Source organism: Pterocles gutturalis, unplaced genomic scaffold, assembly GCF_000699245.1.
Source record: "Pterocles gutturalis isolate BGI_N339 unplaced genomic scaffold, ASM69924v1 scaffold25910, whole genome shotgun sequence".
In the NCBI taxonomy this organism is placed as follows: Eukaryota; Metazoa; Chordata; class Aves; order Pterocliformes; family Pteroclidae; genus Pterocles; species Pterocles gutturalis.
In genome coordinates, this window is record NW_010144126.1 from 27,763 (window position 1) to 46,953 (window position 19,191).

Genomic DNA, 19,191 nt, shown 5'->3' on the forward strand with positions numbered 1-19,191 from the left:
ATCCACAGCCAATGGGATACAAATTCTTGCTCCTGATTTCAAAGCCTTCCTGAGGACAGGAGGGCTTTGCAGCTTCCACATCTCACCCTACATCTAGCCGCTCAGATAATTTGTGCAAGAAATAAAAATAAATAAAAGCATATTGCTATGACTAAGGTATCATCAATGAATGAATGGTCCCAAGCCAAAAGCACAGGGCAGATTTGAAATATATATTCCTTGATAAAAAATTAAAAACATCCAGACAAGCTATTGGGATGGATGGAAGAAAGCTGTTTTCCATGGGAAGGACATTCTTGTTGCATTTTCTTGTTCTTTCTGGTGAATAGACCATCAAAAGAAAATGTTTGCCTACAAGTGTCACAGTTATTCAGTGTCGTATCCCAAAATGGGTGCCAGCCATTTCTCCACCTCTGCCACTGACAAATCTTTTCTCCGTGCATAATCTTCAACCTGCAAAGGGACCACAAAACATGATGAGGATTTGTAAACTCCAGCTTTTACTGTTTACAAAAATTTTTGGGACATCTGCTCACAAGGTGTTTTTGAATGCTGTAACATTACCACAATGGGCAGTGCAAGTTACCTGGTCTTTACATATCTTGCCAACAGCAAAATATTTGGATTTGGGACTGGAAAAGTAGAGGCCAGAAACTGCAGAAGCAGGTACCATTGCTAGTGATTCAGTTAAAACAATTCCTGGAAAAGAGAATGAAAATTTTCTTATTATCTGAATTGATAATAAGCATAAACGCAGAGCCTTTTTCTGTTGGACAGCTTCAAGCAATCTCAAAAACTAAGAAGCTTTCAGATAAACTAAAACAAAACCATCTTCCACTTGTTATCTATTAAAAATTACACATAGCTTTAAATATATTGCAGGCTTTCCTTACAGTATTACTGTAGAGTAACTGTACAGTTTGAAGGAAAAAAAACATTTTGTCAAATGAAATGGGTAACTAGAGGTTTTGAAACTTAGGAAGGTATTTTTGGAATTGTAGAAGCAGCAGTGAAATATCCAACATGTAAAATCTCAGAGAAAAACAAATTGAATTAATCCTTTTTTAAGAGTTACCATCTCAAGGATTCTATGGACCAGGAAATATGCTGCTGACTTGGCTTTTTTCCTGTTTATATCTGGAATGTCATCTTGCAACCATAAGGATGCTAGAATTTTTCCCCCGTGCAACAGAACCCTGTTTGCATGCAATCTGCTAATTAGGGACATAACTCCTTCACCAAAAGCACTGGCAGTATTTTGCAAATTCTTGCTTGAAAGAGGCAAAATAAAAATACCAATGAAAAGGGGAAGACAGCAATTCCCAGAACCACTTCAGTTCGTTTTTTTTTATGTTGCTCTGTACTACCCAATTTGCGTTTTTTTGGCACTTCAATCTTACATTCACATAAAAACAGTTTAAGCTGACAGAGGTACCTGTTGTTTCCTCAATGTTTGCAAGTTTCCACATGGTGAGTTTTTCTGTATGGTCAGGCTGGCTTGGATATCCAGGGGCAGGGCGAATTCCTTCATATTTAATTCTGCGTAGGTCAGAGAGATCTAGCTGCTCACTACTACAGTAAGCCCAGAATTCCCTTCGAACCCTTTCATGGAGCTCTTCAGCAAATGCCTTGGAATAGAGTGCAAAGATATTTATTTTTTTTTAATTTGTGCAGACTGATGCAATAGCTATTCAATGAAGACAAACAATGACAGACACTTTCTCCACATTCCTACTTTAATTTTTAAGGAGGCTCTTACCACAGCTGAGGACTTTGAGAACATACAACACTTATTTGCTAATTCAAATGTTTTAGTTTTTTCTCTTATTGGAAGACAGAGGTTAGGTGTTTTTTTTTTTTTGGTTGTCCCGTTTTAAAACCCTACATACTCAAAGAGGTAAAGATGTGGACAAATAACCAGGAAAGACAGGGTTCATTACCCTATTATAGCACTGAAGTCATTAGGTCTTACTATCTGTGTACCTCATCCAGGTCTAGCTATGGAAGGCCACATCACTCTTGCATCCATGCTAGTATCAGCTCTAAGTGCATGCCGCTGCTCCTTTTAGCAGAGGACCTTTCCTCTACAGCTGAAAGTGGGCAACAGCTTTTCTTAACTGCTCTTACAGCTTACACTATTTTGCCAGCAGTAGTTGCCTTCAGTAAATTTCCCCTTCAGTAAGCCTCTCTAGATGGCATCTAATAATAACTTTTGAAGCTCTGTCATAGCTTGAAATGCACAACTAGAGCTAACCCCATTTGCACTGCACCAAGTTCCTTTAAGTTTTAATATGGTTACTTAGGTGTAAGCATGAGGGCAGGCAGTTGGGGATAGAAGGGTAGGAGGGAAGGGATGGCATTTTCTAAATCACTTCAGTTAGAGCTTTAAGAGCATGTCTGTCTAAGCCAAAGACATGTTTAGTCAAACGACTTGTACCCTGGATACATCTGCACGGTCATCATTAAGGCAGAAGGCACGTCTGCAATTCAAGAATATAATCAGTGGGTCACACCTGGGTCCAAACACATTCTTATGTAGATAAAACAAGATTTAAATATGTTTCTTTTTAAACATCCTTTTTTTAAAATCTACTAAATTCCATCAATCATCAAAACCTTCATAAAGAGCTCAGAGATGCTTTTGCAGCTGGAAGATAAGGATAGCAGAGTCCCCTCTGGCTCAGAAAAGGACTCTCCTCTCAAGACAATTTCAGTACAACCAGTTCACTTTCAGATTTAATGCAGAGCACACATGACAGGCAACAGCCTAAGTTTATGCTAAAACTTGAAACAGCAACCTGTCAAACAAATCTAGTACACAGTCAGAAAATTTGCAAGGAAACACATGATAAAACCTCATACCTCTGCCAGACGATCACCAAGAGCCTTTACCATTATGATGCTGTATTCATCATCCTGTTTCCTATATTCACTGCACAACTCATCTACGCCAAAGCAGGCCACAGCAAACAGGCCTAAGTAGTCAGAAACACCAGAACCCAGTGGTGCAATGAAGTCAGAGAGGCAGTAGTATGGATCTGTGCAGGCAGCGTCCTTTTCAGCCTAAAGTAACAAAAACAATGCAATAAATCAGAACATTAAAAAATATATCATTAGTGTACAATTAATCTAAAGACCAGCATAAAGACTAAAGGGCTTAAAGGCATTTCTGACAAACACGTAACTAGGCTTTGAGCCATGATGGCTTTCTTGTACTTGAATTCGAAGAAAAACATTTCTCTTACTGTGAGGCTGTTTGGATCACTGAAGAACAAAATGTCAGAAGGAGAGAGATGCTGTGCTGAACACATCTAGAGAGATGTTTTGCTTCTATTTACAGCCAGTAAGATTTAACAGCTTATTCTGCAGACAAATTATTATAAAAGAAGGAACGTTCTTGTGCCAGCCACTGGACAGGAGGAATTTTCCATCTCTAGCACTCAAGTTTCCACTTTTGTTAGCAAAACTGATGGTTGACGGTTCACACCCCAGTTATGCAAACTGCAGAATACTTCAGTAACTCGCATTTTAGAATGGCTGTGAGAGTTTATAAACACTCCTAGTTTTTTCAGCATCCTGGGATGTAGGTTTACACTAGCCACACACAAATACAAACAAAATGCATCTATCACCACTGAAGAGCTGAATCCCAAGCAAAGTTCAAGTGGCTTTACAGAAATAGGAAATATCCCGCTCACTGGATCCTTTTCCAAAATGGAAAAGGAATGATTAGGAAGAGCTGTCTGAGTGCTGGCCATAGCACCTAAAAAGAAGTTCTACAGTTGAGGATCATCTCAGAGTATCCATTGCGGGAACACGGCTGCTATTTAAAAAGTGGCACAGCTCTTGTCAGTCTACACAACTTACAGAGAGATAAAAGTTATTTCATGGCTATCACTTGCCTGAAGATTCCTCTCCAAGTTTTCTTATTCTATGACAACATTTTAACAATACTTTCCACCTGCTCCTAACTGCAGTTTAAAAAACGATCAAAAACACCACCACCACCACCACCCCCAAAAAACAAAGAAAAATGGTCAACTGTTTCCCTGGTTTCTATAACTGACTAAGTTACAGAAAGTACCACGAAACTGAAGAAATCTCCTTTTTCCACACAGGTGAAATTTATTTTAATTTTCATGTCCTTTTGTAATGATTACAGTTAAGGAAAATGCTAAATGCATCTCCAGCTTTTAGATTTACATCACATCCTTAACAGTGCCACCACAGAGAATGCTGTGCACTGAAAGGAACATTTTATATAAGAAACAGGAGACACTTATTCTCTTCTACTTCACTCTGGTGAAGCCTCTGCTGAATTACTACATACACCAGATTGAAAGAGATACAGATAAAATATATAGGGTCCACAGGAACAGTACCCACAATAGCACAGTTCCACGGCCTTTGAGAAAAACCTGAATAAATTGGGAATATTCAAGATAAAAAAACTAAGGAAAATAACAGTATTCCAATAGTGAAAACCATTACAAGAACATCATTAAATCAGATATTCTCCTTGGGAGAACCCTGGGAAATGGCCAGGAAAAGAAACTGTAGTAAACTTGATTTACATGGGATATCAAAATGTTTAACTAGGTAGTAAGGCCCTGGCACAGCCCTGCCTGAATGTTTGTGAGAACAGCTCATACAAACATCTGCCGTGGATTGTCAAGATAACACTAGATCCATCTCCACGCAACAGATAATCTGTCCCTGACAAATGGAACAGATAAACTTAAAGTAATGTATTTCTTAGTACAGTTCTGCAATGTTGGCACAGGACTGTCCTCACAGAACACTGTACTCCAGAAATGCAAGTATTTGTTAAATTTGCTTTTGCCACGTTTGATGACTCTGAATATGGGAACTATAGAGAAGCAGAGTCAGAAGGTAGGGAAGAAGGAGAGGCAGAGAATCTTCAAAATGTTCAGTCCATCAACATAAATGCAAATCTAGGAAAGTATGATTCAAGCATGAATACCTAAAGTAATGACTCTCTCAATCAGAATTAGCAGCTAACTAATTCTAAACTCCCTCTTCATATGGGGAATTTTACATAAAAATTAAGACTGTCAAAACTACTTATCTCCATTGAGATTTATTTTCCATGTATTTTAATTATAAGAGTTTTTAACCTTTAACACATTCTAGCGTAATTTCTCATCTAAGGCAGAATCCAGGGATATTACTATAGAATTAATGTTCATCAGATTCTAATTTAGCAAACAGGATCTGTGTGATGAATTTACACAGCACAGTCTTTAGGACATCTTAAATACGAAAATGAAGGCAGAAAATGCATGTCGTATCTGAAGATGTCAAATCTATAAAGCGTTTTGTACAACTGCTACAAAGCAAAATACTACAAATACTATAGTACAAATACCTGGGTCATCACTAACAATATCTGAAAGAAATAGTAAAGCAATGGCTGCACATAGATTACAACCACAATTTTCTGCACAGATTTTAACAGGGCAGTTCTGTTACATTCTTCCAATTCAGGAAAAAAAAAATCACTTTATTTAACAAATGTTCTATCATTGTACCTGTTGCCTCAAGCCATAAAATTTTGCTATTGGTTCAGAAGATCCCACTGCCTCTTCTGCAGCATATAAATGGATATCATCTTCAACACTCTGAGCTGGCCAGAACCCAACCACACCTCTGGCTTGTAATTTCTTTTGATCAATCAACATTTTCAGTAGATTCTGAGCATCGTTATAAACTCTCTTTGCTTCTTCACCTATTTAAAAAAAAAAAAAGAGAACCCTTTAGAAAAGGCATGTTTTCACAACTTGGCTAACTGGGTTTAAGAATTGCTGAAAATTGGTTCATTTTCCACATAACTCTCTGATGACTGTAACAATCTGTCAGCTACAGCAGAGAGACAGCAGTGTGATTGTGTCTATACAGCTGTAACAACACATAACTTGGAAAAAAAACAACGTTTCAGCCAACATCATTCTAGTAGAGGCAGAGGATGCAGAAGAAAATGAGCAACAGAGAACATGTGTGTGCACCTACATTACCACAGTGCAGCAGATCCAGAACATTGATTTCAGTGTCATCCTTATATTTTCATCATATATTTCCAGGCCTACTGAAGAGTTTCAGAAGGAGACACAGCCCTCCTGCCATCTTCACCCACAGCAGGGACACAGATATATTAAGTGCTTTGCTGCCATTTTCTGTCATTAAAATAACTCCCTGTGTTTTGGCAGGTGAATTCCAAATAAGATGATTGAGCACTCTTCCCCATTTATTTTTCAGCCTCACATGCCAACACCTGGTTCACTAAGTGTTGCTTTAAACAAATTATTTCAGTGACACTAGGTTTCCAAGTATTTTCACTATTTCTATGTATTTCAAAATGTTCCAAATGTTAATTTAGCATGACAGGTCTGTTAGGATTATTTACATGAAGTAAATACAATTTCAATACTCACCTACAGTTTTATCATTAAAGACTTTAGGGAATCCCCGGTTGGGATACTTTCCCCTAAGCTGCCAGACATCAAAGAAAGGCTTCCAGTCAATGTATTCTACCAGTCTCTTCAGGTCATAATCTTCAAAGACTTTTGTGCCGATGAATTTCGGTTTAACTGTAGGAATCAGAAGTAGAATCTGACATGATGAAAACAATTTAATATTGCTCTTACATGTGCAGCGTAACTGATGCTCACCAGCCTCCACCACTGCACATGACCTCTTCCAAAGTAATTGTATCTGAATTTTCATGGCCATACCATTCCCAAGTCATACCATACTCTATGGTTAAAACATCATTTGTGCTTTTTTTAAAGCACAAAAGGCATATAAAGCTGAAACAGAAAAGTTAAGGCCTTTTGTTCTTTCATATAAAATCAAGACTTATTAGCTGTTGGACTTCTGAACTTGCTTCAGTGGCCAAAATACTGGCCAAAACAGAAGACCAAAAAAACCTACACAGCTTCTCAATACCTAACATATTTTATGGGTATATACCTGTCATATTTACAAATCCCAATTTCTGTACACAGACATATTACATGCTATGGTACTACAGAACAGTTCTGTAAATGACTATGTAGTTTATAAGAACTCGTACAACCACAACACACTTGTTCAGATGCATATGCACAAGTGAAAAAGCGAGATGGATCTATGTTACGATGTAGCCACAAGCATTGGACTTGTTTTGTCTGTGCTGTTCAATCCTTTATAACACAACCTTTACTGAGATGAGCTATTGAAAATTAGCATCTTGTTGAGTCTTGTAAATTAAATGACAGAAAGCACTGAAGTGTTAATGTCACTGCAGAATGCAACTTCTTGTGGAATGCTGCTTATACTTCCAGTCTCTAATTTAAAAAAAAAAAACAAAAAAAAAAAAAAACAAAATGAAACTAACTGGTACAGAAACTGATGGGGGAAAGGCAGGAAAAAGTGTAAGGAGGAATTTTATATAAAAGCCATATCACAAATTTTGTTCCCTAATTATGTTATAGTAAGCTTTGCAATATAATGAGCCAGTCCAACATTATTTTGCAAAGCAGGCATTAGACTTGGCTTTGGTTACATAGTGTTATGGGTAACTCATTGTTTTAGTATTTTTTTCCAAATTTTTTATTAACTATTAATTTATTTTTCATTGTACTGTGAGAAATATAAAGTAGAAACAGAATGCTCAAATTTATGAAAAAAACCCCACAACTCTGCTCACACAGCACCAATTTACTCAAGTTGTTGCACTACTGCTTCCTGAAGTTCAATGAAGTATAATTTAATTAAAAAAATATATTTAAAAATACATACAATAAAGGCAGAGCAACAACAAACAACAACATTTAAACTGACCTGGTTTGTGGTCTGATAACCAGTCATTATGGAAACCTTTTCTTCTAGCTTGCTGGAGAGACAAGTATCTTCTTTCCTGTACAGACACGGATGTTAATTTCACAAAGCCAGCCATCTTTCAGACATATAAATTGTAACTGTTGACTTGGTGGTAGAGTTTTACTCAAAATGGTCTTAGGGTCTGACAACAGACAATTTCAGTTCCAACAACTCCCAGATCACAAGTGTAAAGTAAGATTACATCACAACCATACCATTATTTTTTCCTTTACACTTCTAATGAAACTGGCCTACGAGATTTTTAGTTCCTCTGAACTACACCAGAAGTTCCCTTCTTACTTCAAATTACATTAAAATTATTACAGGTACAGCAAGATATTCTCCTATTGCCTGCAAAAAGCTTAGGATTGCAGTGACACCACCACCAGTGACTATAGCATGCCTCTGGGCAAATTACTGCCTCTTCCAAAAGGCAGAGGACATTCATAGAAATTTCAGTAAGGCCCATGAATTCACCGCTGACCTCTGCTTAAAGGACAGTGCTGCACTCACTGGTCTCAGCTCAGTGGACTGGTTCCCTGTGCAAAGACAGTCTTAAATTTGGTCAAGCCAAATGTCCTCAGCAGGAGCCCTCAAGCTTTATTTTCCTTTATCAAGAGACCAGGTAAGAGCCAGATGACTTTCAGCTTGCTTTAGTGTTTATTTACAAAGACAGCCTCAGATGAGTCAAATGTTATTTGTCTCCTATTGTTAATTCACATAGTCCATCTCCACATTTCATTGCTTCCTCCTCTTCACTTTCCTAAAATGGCAGCCTCAGCTCTCTGCTTTGAGACTGCTCAGATCCCTAACCTATACAAGATGAACACATCAGGAAAGCATGGTGTTGTAAAGTACTCAAGAGTGTGTCTCATTACCAGCAAAAGCAACTAGTGCCATTTTAGTTACCCCAGTGTAGCTCCCTGTTTCCAGCTACTGCTCCAGGAGAGCACTGGTCTCCTGTAGGTTGGTTAAGCTGACGTGACTGCCAGCTCCATGGAGATGTCCTAGATACCGCTGATTGCCCACTGAAGACAATGAAGAATTTGCCAAGCACGTTTTAGGACTTGTGCAGAATTTTCCCTTAAAGGCTAAAAAATTTGATTCCATAAGCACTTCCAGAAGTTTTCCATCAATTCTACTGCACATTTTAAATCAGCACAAATATACTTGAAAGTCTTCATAAGGAGCTGAAACAGAGTTAGCAATGATGCAAGTACCAACCCCTTCAAACAAGAGAAGCTAAAGCAACTATATTTGTACCTTGAGAGACTCATAGTGTTCTTGTCTAATTTCTTCATATTCCTCTAATATTTCTTCAACAAAATCATCCTTTACACTTTCATCTAAGAGCTGCGAGCACTGAAAAAAATGAAGAGAAAGTGCTAAGTACCTACTGTAACATACTACAGTAAATACAGAGTATGAACATCAGACTATGTTATCTTGTTTCCAACTACACTTGACAACACTAAACAGTCTTACCACTAATTTGCAAGCTAGGTTCAAAACATATTTAAGAATATGATTATTACTGGGAGTACTGCCCTACTACACAGGTAATATTAGCAGAGCCAAGTCCGGCTCTGGAAAGACCCAAGAGGAGAATACTCCAAGTCTTTATGTTAAAGACTGAATAGTTGTAGGAACACCACGCAGCTTGGCCTGCTTCTTTCCAGCAGGTATTTGCCAGCTAAGACTGCCCATCTGTCTGACAGAGAGAGCATCCTTCCCAGAAAACTCCAGCCAGACATTTCATAGTACTGATGTTGGCATATCACCAACTTCAGAAATACATCCAAAATAGAGTGAATAGCAGATCACATCTAACCCCATCACTCTTCACTACAAAACATCTCAAAAAAGTACAGTCAGGGACTCAGAGTGGATCATGTCACCCTCACTAAAGAAATGGACATTTAAATAAAGGTATCCAGTGACAATAATTGACACAAATCAGATGAGATAACCACGAGGCAGCAAAAAATAACTGAAGCAACAGTAGTTAAGAAATGGGTCTCTGTTGTCCCTCTTCAATTTTCTGCCATAATGTCAAGCCTAAGAGGAAAGGATGAGAGACAGAACAGAAAAACAGGGCATTATTTTTGCATGGATAAGAAACTATAATTTAGAACTTACAACCACAACAGTCTTGGATGCATCCAGGACATGAATTACAGGTGCGCTATATCGTGGGGCAATTTTAACAGCTGTGTGTGTTCTTAAATGAAAAAAGAAAAAGAGTGAGCATTTCACAACTGAAACAAACAAACAAACAAAAAAATCCACAAAAAACCCCAAAAAACCAAGACAAAATCCCCAGCAGAACAAATCCTGACTTAATGCATAGACCAGAACTTCAAAAGAAGACAGCAATTCATTCATCTGGTATGCACGGATGATTAAACACATATTTTAATAATAGGTACATAAAGACTTTTCTTCAGAGTGCTTCATAAATAATGTGCCAACCCACATTCCCTCACTGTCTTAGCAGCTGACTGAAAATCAGCAACTCATGAGTTTCGAGTCTCAGAAAATTTCAGTGAGAATGTTCCAAACTAAGCCTACCAAAAACTAACATTTTTTTCTTAAGCTTTTTTGCTCATCTTAATTTTGTCCCTTCCACGTGCTAGTTCCTGGGTCTATGGATTAGCATGAACATATTTCAGTGATGATTATTCCATTTCTATGATGCTCTACTTCAAAACCAGAGACAAAAGCTCTCCACTCACCTGAAGAAGGAATTCTGCCAGTGGCCAATAAATATAACAAACTTGCACCTGCTTGGTCAGTCAAGTCATTCACATAAAAACCTCCCAATTCATCTAATTATTTAGCTTTTACTCATACTCCAGTCTTCAAAGAAATACTTCAGCATATAACAAACAATCACTTCTGTATTATAGAACTTTGTTGATCAAACTAAAATTTGGAGTCCTAAACTGCGGTCTAAGCTACCACACGAAATACAGCTGCCTACTCACGTTGCTCACAGTCCTGGCAAACTGCGCAAGCAGGTGCAGGAACAAAGACCTTGCAGGCCAAAGCTCAGTTTGCTTTCTTGAATGCTAAGGTCAAACACTGTTTTTTAAATTAATTTAAATCAGAACCCAGGAAGTGATCTTCCACAGCAAAGATAAGATCTCCATTTTCTTCAGGTTCTGTCAAATATTTAAAGCACTTGGACATGGAGGTTACTAATGACTGTGCAACACAGCTGTGTAACCAACTGTCCAGGATCTTCTTAATTTGCTTCTAGGTGATGCCCTTTTGATCTTGGCAGTGCTGTTTTTTAGGAAAAGATACTGCATCTTCTATTTTGATAGGAACAAAGGAAACAAACAGGGCGGGGTCCTACAATGGCACTGTATCAACTAGTACATATTAATTTTTATATCTTTAAAAAATAAACATTACCACAACAAAACTGTCACCATTACTTGTCAGCATCTGAATTTAGCAAAGCAATATAGTAAGAATGCAAACATCATAATTGTTGTAAGTTACAAAGAAACTCTATTATATAGATTCTGTAGGCAAAATCCAGCCTCTCTCTTTCAAACTAATCGCACTTTCCACCCTTCCAAGTACTTATGGTCTCCTTATTCCAGGTAACAGTGTCTACTTATTACAGAGAAAAAGTGCAGATGGTTCTTCATTAGCAGCCTCTGGCATGTACATAACCTTTGAGAATTCACACATAAGGTTAAACTTAAGACTGTGGAAGTCAAATTAAATTTATATTCCCAATCCAGTCTTCCACAAAGAATGCCTTTATTTAACATATATTTTAGAGAAATTTTATGTATCTGGGCATATGCATAAGCATATATTTATGTACAGTTCACATGAATAAAATTATTATTTATGTACACAAAATTATACATACATTCTTCAATAATTTCCATATTCAAGGATAAAGCTAGTGCTGCCTTGCTGCTGGCTACATTAATCTCTGTGATTAAATTCTACAAAAGTGTTTGATGCTGGTTATTTGACATGAATTATTAGGCCACAATGCCCTGCATACAAACACTAAAAGGATCTGAAGAAAGGGCTCTCCTGAGACCTCCACTTAGAATAAAGCCTTTTTTCCCACCTTTTTTTTAAGAAAAAAACCTCCATGTTTTTTCTCAGTATCAAAGCCAAAGGAAAAGAGACTCTCTTGGAGAAGGAGCAAAAGCATACACTTAACCTTACATTTTAACTACAGGACCAATAAAGACAGGTAATGATTATACTCTTTTTTCCACTGTCTGTCAAATTATGGGATGATTTGCTAAGACTAAACATACAGAATACACTGAGCTAATGGTTCTGCTACAATATGTGCTGTTTTGATAAAGAAAGCAACACTGCTAACAGCTTCTAGTTACGCAAGAAATCACCTCTGCAGTCTTCTGAGTTGTCACCTACTCAAGCATATTGTACGTACACCAGTTAGCAAAGCATGACCCAAGGCCGTTACACATGCCTGAAACACATTTGTGGTAAGGGTAATACTATGTGTCAGTGAGCTGTCAACACTGGTCTTCAGGACATCATAGCAGCTGTATTATTTCATTTGAATGGATCTGAGAGAACAAGATGTCAGGGAAGCTCTGTCTATCAAAAACAAAATGGTAACCACTTCAAGGCAAGCAGCTAGAATTTCTCCCCTGTCAGACTGCTGGAACAGGACTGGGGTCTTAACCCAACCAGCACAGTGCTGAACAACAATCCAGGAAAATAAATTAACTTTCTTAAAGGTAATAGCTCCCTGATGTCAACACAACCATTTCTAGCCTCAAAATCCTGCATTTTCATAATTCTTTGGTGAATTGAAACAGATTATTCAACCCCTTCAACAGAACTATATTCATATGCATAAGCTATGAACTTTTAGAAGGGAATACAATACTTTCACATACAATATACACTTGCAAAATACATAACACTCACAAAAATGAAATGTTTAAGATGTCCATTATTTGTTGTGTCCCAATTACATTTTACCTCTATGTTCTAGGACTTCTGACACAAGAAATAACATTCCATGTAAAGTATATACATACCAGCATGCATGTCAGGGGAAAATGAGGGCAAGGAAGAGAGAAATACGTATATTCTTTTTTTCCTAGTTAACACTATTTTCATACACATTCCCCAACTTCCCAACTGAGATATCTTACTTAGAAGTAGTTGCTCCTCCAATCAGCAAAGGAATCTTCATTGACAATCTCTCCATTTCCTTGGCAACAAATATCATTTCATCCAAAGAAGGGGTGATGAGACCAGAGAGGCCAACTATATCTATTGCAAATTTACAAACACACATGCACACAAGGTTTAGCAAATCCACTCTAGAAAGACACAGAAATTACTACAGAAAGTGTTTCTTTCATACATCAGATAGCTTCATGCATCAGATAGAAAATAGTGAGATAAAAAGCAAGATAGTTGCTAGTCTAGAAGTGAGGTTTGACCTAATCAGAAAGTGAAAGCTTTCCAAGAATGGCAGTGATTCCAAATCCCTAGTTTAAGATATTTCTCAGTCTTCACAGCTGCTGCACACCTACTGCTCTAGTTTCAGCAATACATATACAGTACTTCTGATTAGCAAGCTTCAAACCTCAGTTCAGCACTGAGGAGGGAAGTAAGACAAAATAAGTATAAGCTCTACTCTTAGAAATAACAAACTCTGAACTTCACCACCTATATTCTACACAATTCATCTTTTCCAAGATGCAACAGACTGTTTCAAAGCAACTGTAACTTGTTTCAGAAAGTTCATTATTTAGTTGAACAATTCATTCCTGATTTCACACTCACTGATCTTGCAGGCTGAATGCCAAGTTTTTATTGATTTAAGACCCAACACAAAGTTATTTAACAATTTCCAAGTCTCCATTTATCCATCTGTAAAACAAATACTAAAATATCTCTCTTGAAGTTGTCCTTTTGATACAGGTTTTCAGGTCCTGAGGCTAATTTTCACAGAAGGGCCAAATACTAAATAACTACTATAGTTAATGCAAAAGTTCTGATTTACCTCAAGATAATCTGAACAAATTATAGCACAGGAATGCAATGAGTAGCAATAAAAAATGCAAGTGGTGTTTAAAATAAAACAATTCAGGAGTACTAATGAAATCTCTCTATACCTGCTTTGTTCTCAACTGCAGCTCTCAATATCTTATCACATGGAGTCATGACTCCTAAATCAATAACTCTGTGAAAAAAAGTGAGATGACAAGATTCTTTAAAAAACAGGTCAAATTTCTGCTAAAGGGCAAATCATAAAATCATAGAACTGTTAGGGTTGGAAAGGATCTTAAAGATCATCAAGTTCCAACCCCCTGCCATGGGCAGGGACACCTTCCACTAGCCCAGGTTGCTCAAAGCCTCATCCAGCCTGGCCTTGAACACCTCCAGGGATGGGGCATCCACAGCTTCTCTGGGCAACCTGTGCCAGTGCCTCACCACCCTCACAGTGAAAATTTTTTTCCTAATGTCTAGTCTAAATCTACCCTCTTTCAGCTTATACCCATTACCCCTCATCTTATCACTACACTCCCTGACAAAGAGTCCCTCCCCATCTCTCCTAGGCCCCCTTCAGGTACTGGAAGGCTGCTATTAAGTCTCCTCGGAGCCTTCTTTTCTCCAGGCTGAACAACCAATTCTTTCAGCCTGTCCTCACAGGGGAGGTGCTCCAGCCCTCTGATTAATTTTGTGACTCTCCTCTGGACTCTCTCCAATAGGTGCTCTTACTGTAAATGACTAATCTAAAACTGAAGTTAAAATTAAGATGTTTGATTGTTTCTCTTAAGACCTCTCTTGGGAAATTTAATATAGGAAATACCTCTGGGCTTGGCAAAATTTTCAATACATCAGAGTTCCAGATGATACAGCAGACTAGAAAATTCAAGTGTAAGAAGCTTTTTATTTTTTTAAATAATTTTATTGTGGTTGTAATGAACCTGGCTAAGATGGAGTTAATTTTCTTCAAAGCAGCTGGTATGGTGCTGTGTTTCAGATTTGTGACCAAAACAATGCTGATAACACACTAATGTTTTAACTGTTGATGAACAGTGTTTGTCTGGCATCAAGGCCTTCTCTGTTTCACTTTAAACCCCCAGGGAATGGACTGGGGGCTGCACAAGAGGTTGGGAGTAGACACAACCAGGCAAATGACCCAAACTAACCAAAGAAATATTCCATGGCATATGATGTCATGCTCAGCAATAAAAAGGGAGAGGAAGGGGTTTAGCAGGGGTTAGACACCTTTCGCTCAGAAACTGGCTAGGCATCAGTCTTCTCGTGAGAGGTGGTGAGTGATTATCTTTGCGTCACTTGTTTTCTTATTTCTCTCTTCTTCCATGTCTCCTTCACTTATTAAACATGTTTTATCTACACCCACAATTTTTCTTGCTTCTGTTCTTCCTTTCCTCTTTCCCCATCCCAACGAGGTTGGCTGGGTGGATGTGAGTGAATGGCTTTGTGATACTTAACTGCCTATCACGGTTAACCAACAGCAATGGCGTTTCTGAAGTTATCTGGACAATACAAAAAGGTTTTGTGGACATCGTATGTCAGGAACATAAGATGATTCACATCGCCTTTTTTTGTCTTATTAAAGCAAACACTTTATGAAGTGAGACACTGCAGTTCCCTTGCTAGCATTTTACTCCTCTGAACCCTAGCCATTGCCAAGGTTTTTATTTTTTTCAAGTAAGCCACCCCAGCCTGCCAACTTCATTCAGCCTCACTCATGGTGACAGATAACACTACAGCTTCAGTTCAGTAAGTCTAAATAAAGCTCAAGAAGGCCTGAAACCAATTGACAGAATTTCAAGAGATAATGAAAGAGTTGCCTATACGCAGCACTGCTACTGGCTTTAACCCTTTGTGTTTTAAAATAAAGGCATCATCTTGTCTCTTTTTAGAGTAAATTACAGCCCCAAGTCAAAAACAAAACTAATGGAATGGATGGTGAAACAGAGTTCCAAAGCAGATTCAGCTTTGCACAACACTTGACAGATACTTGTTAAAGTGCTCTGATGGAAACATGACCATTCATTCCAACACTCTGCATGTACACAGGCCTTGAAAGAGATGACTTTTCTTGAAGTTCTATCTTTTGAAGCTCCGAAACAGGACAAGAATCCCAACTCTTATTTAACAACACATAACCCAGTGAGTTTTTAAAACCTCACAGTCAACAAGCAGCTTGAAAAACATACTAAAAGGTTCATACAAATCTTATAAGACTTCCTTTTTCCCAAGACAACACACAACCCACACACAGTCTTGCCTACTGCAATTGTCATTATATGTTTAAGACATTATACTTATTTCATTTAACTCAAACAAAACAAATACAAAAATTGATGCTCTCATCTATGTTTCAGTTCATGTTAAACTGTATTCACCTCAGATGCCAATTTATTAGCAAAAAAGAAGTACTGAAGTGGAGCCTATACTCCCTCTTGCTTCCCCATTAGTAATAGGTGGTATGATCTGGGTTCCCAACCACAACTTGGAGAATGGAGGACAGACTACTAGAAATGCCCACCTCTGTTATCACCACAGCTGCAGCTAGCCTAATATATTAATTAGCTGGCCTTATCTAGTTGTGTTCCCAGCTACCTGCTGTTAGTCTCTTTACCTGAAGTTGTTGCAGCCCAGAACGACTCCCACAATGTTCTTGCCAATATCGTGTACATCTCCTTTCACAGTTGCTAGTACTACTGTACCATTATAAGGATCCTGAAAGTCAAACAAGTAACAGAAGAGTTAAATTACTCGGAAGCCTCAGTATGTTTGCACAGATCCTTCAACAGTGCAATCCTAATCCATGACCAAGACTCCTATTGTAGTACAAGTAATTGAAAAGCATAGTAGAGGCAATATAGTCAATATTAAAAACTATTTTAAAAGATACAGGTGATAAAAACTTGTACAAGAATCATTCTCGCAAATTGCTTGCATGTTATTATTTAAATACCTGTGTTTAAAAAAACAAAATAGCAGATAAAAAAATTTCAGATCAGGATAGCATTTTGTACAGTGCAATAACTGGACTCCTAATGCTTCAAATACCTCTGCTTCAAATACAAAACTCACTAATACAGAGTTTAAATAGATTAAATATTTAGAACAAAAGAGTATGAACACTCATAATTATATGCCTGTTTGTGCATTAAGAACAATCTTGCAACGCAATGCTGAGAAGAATGAGAGGAATTATCAAAAGCAGAACAGATAATTTTGTGTTGCATAATTTTTTATACAACACAAATAGCGAGGGACACATCTCAGGCTACTTCAACTACCCAAGCTGAGCATACAGGCTGGAAGAAGCATCTCCTTTAAAAAGGGAAGCTGTACTGTCACAGAGTGGTCCTAAGCTAGACAGCATTCAGCCCTGACAAAGGGGACCTACCAGCAGGGCAACACTGGAACTTCCTGCAGCAATTCTTCACCAGGACACAGGCCTTTGCGATAAATTTTTGGCTGCATGGTAAGTGTTGTCATTTGGAGCAGCTCCAGGTTATCACAGTGCCATGTCTGAGCTTGTGCAGGATCAGATGCCAATAACAGGCTACTTAAATTACACAGAATTTAAATAGAGTGTGAACCTGAGCATATTCTATGTGAAACTACAAATATTTTTCCAGCCAGAATCTCATCTCCTTTGCAGATGGCCGAACTGGAGGATTAGATCCTTCTATGAAGCATGTTATATTTCTCAACAGTATCAAGTAGCTCTCTACTTCATGAACCTATGTTGCCTTCTGTAGTCGCAATTCTCTGGGGGAAAAAAAAACTTTATGTATCACCAAGAGTGATACTAGCATTTCCCATGGCCCTAACACATTTGTTGAATAAAGTCCCTGGGCTCCCACCAATGCTGCTGTTTACTAAAATCTATTGTCTCCCCAGTGCTCCTGTTTTACAGAAGATCGGGAAACAGAGAAGGCAAAATGGAGGTCCATAAGTCAGCCATCTCAGTACAAATAAAATAATAATTAAAAAAAAGTTTGCAGCTGAAAATATACTGCCTGAATGGAAGAGAAAACTGGGGAAAGAGATTAATCAAGGACTTTAAACACAAAGTGCTGCCCACTTGTATCATACCCAATAACTACTGATGATTTAACTAGTGCTTGATATCCATGAAAAAAAAAAATAAATTGGATTTGCATATAAGAAGGAAAAATCTCTGCTGATCAGCAAACAACATGGGCCAGAGCACACACCATCTTAAATAAATCCTATTTAGGGCACACTGTGATCTCAGATGTCTCAAGCAAGGAGGTCCTCAAGTTCTGGGCACACATCCAAAGGGCTTCTTTTTTTTAATGTTGATAGAGATCCACAGCCACAGCTATTTATCCTCAAATGCAACTATGAATACTTTGCATTTCCTGGCAGTCTGTGACTAAAACAGCCCTGGAGGTTCCAGTAGCCTGGGTAACATCAGACAGATCAGCTACCAAAGTCCACAAATCATTTTCCTTCAAGTCAAATTCTAACTTTGGAGATAGATGCAACTGTTTTTTTCTCTCACCAATTCTCTACACAGTGACAATTTTTTTTTTTTTTTAGAGGAAGGCACTACCTCCCTTGCCCAGCACAAGGTAGACTAAGCAGGAGGACAGAAGCCCTACTTTTTCCCTCCTGCTCTCCTCAGCCACACAGAGTATCTCACAATCTCTTCAGAGTGCTTGCTATATTTTTAAAAACCTCTTAAATTCCACTTCACTCCTTTTTAGCCAAAGAATTAAGTGCCAGACAGTTCACAGTAGATCCTAATCCAGTGCTCATGGAAGCAATGGGGTAATGATTTTCACTAACTTCAAACAGCATCAGAACAAACCAGAAGGTGCCAAATACCGGCACTGTCATTTGAATTAAAATAAAAAGGAACAGCATGAGCAGGAGAGAGATGACACATTGAAAGGTGACTCATGACAGCTAGAGAACAGATCCGCTTGAGATACTGGAGAGAAGACATCTTCACATCAAAAAAGAGCATGGGAGAAGAGACTAGGCATTCTTCCTTCTTCCACTAAGATTAGTCATGTCATTTTTCCTTCTAAATTATTTGCTGTATTCACTACATTTATGCTGGACAATCACACAATAGGTCCACAGCAAAGGAAAAGATACAGTGTAAGAAGATCTCAAGGGAAGAATTAGGAACCATTCAAAAACCCACAGAAGGGAAGCCAAAGGAAATACACAAGTATAACAGTTTAAAGAAATTCTGTTATTCTTCCTTTTTGTGTGCATGTGTGTGTTAAATACCAGATTCTGATAATA

At 38.0% G+C, this 19,191-nt stretch overlaps 1 protein-coding gene across 1 annotated transcript in view; it reads right to left on the reverse strand.

Moving 5' to 3' along the window:
- Nucleotides 1-318: 318 nt before the first annotated feature.
- MTR (5-methyltetrahydrofolate-homocysteine methyltransferase) overlaps nt 319-19,191 on the reverse strand; it is a 32,678-nt gene continuing 13,805 nt past the window's right edge. Inside the window, exons 14-25 of the mRNA XM_010085011.1 lie at nt 16,532-16,632; nt 14,028-14,095; nt 13,056-13,176; nt 10,021-10,102; nt 9,145-9,243; nt 7,843-7,918; nt 6,453-6,608; nt 5,553-5,749; nt 2,863-3,063; nt 1,436-1,628; nt 587-699; nt 319-453 (exon numbers count right to left, since the gene is read on the reverse strand). Of these exons, the coding sequence (XP_010083313.1) occupies nt 367-453; nt 587-699; nt 1,436-1,628; nt 2,863-3,063; nt 5,553-5,749; nt 6,453-6,608; nt 7,843-7,918; nt 9,145-9,243; nt 10,021-10,102; nt 13,056-13,176; nt 14,028-14,095; nt 16,532-16,632 (1,494 nt within the window). The 3' untranslated portion in view covers nt 319-366. The remainder of the gene's footprint in view (nt 454-586; nt 700-1,435; nt 1,629-2,862; nt 3,064-5,552; nt 5,750-6,452; nt 6,609-7,842; nt 7,919-9,144; nt 9,244-10,020; nt 10,103-13,055; nt 13,177-14,027; nt 14,096-16,531; nt 16,633-19,191) is intronic.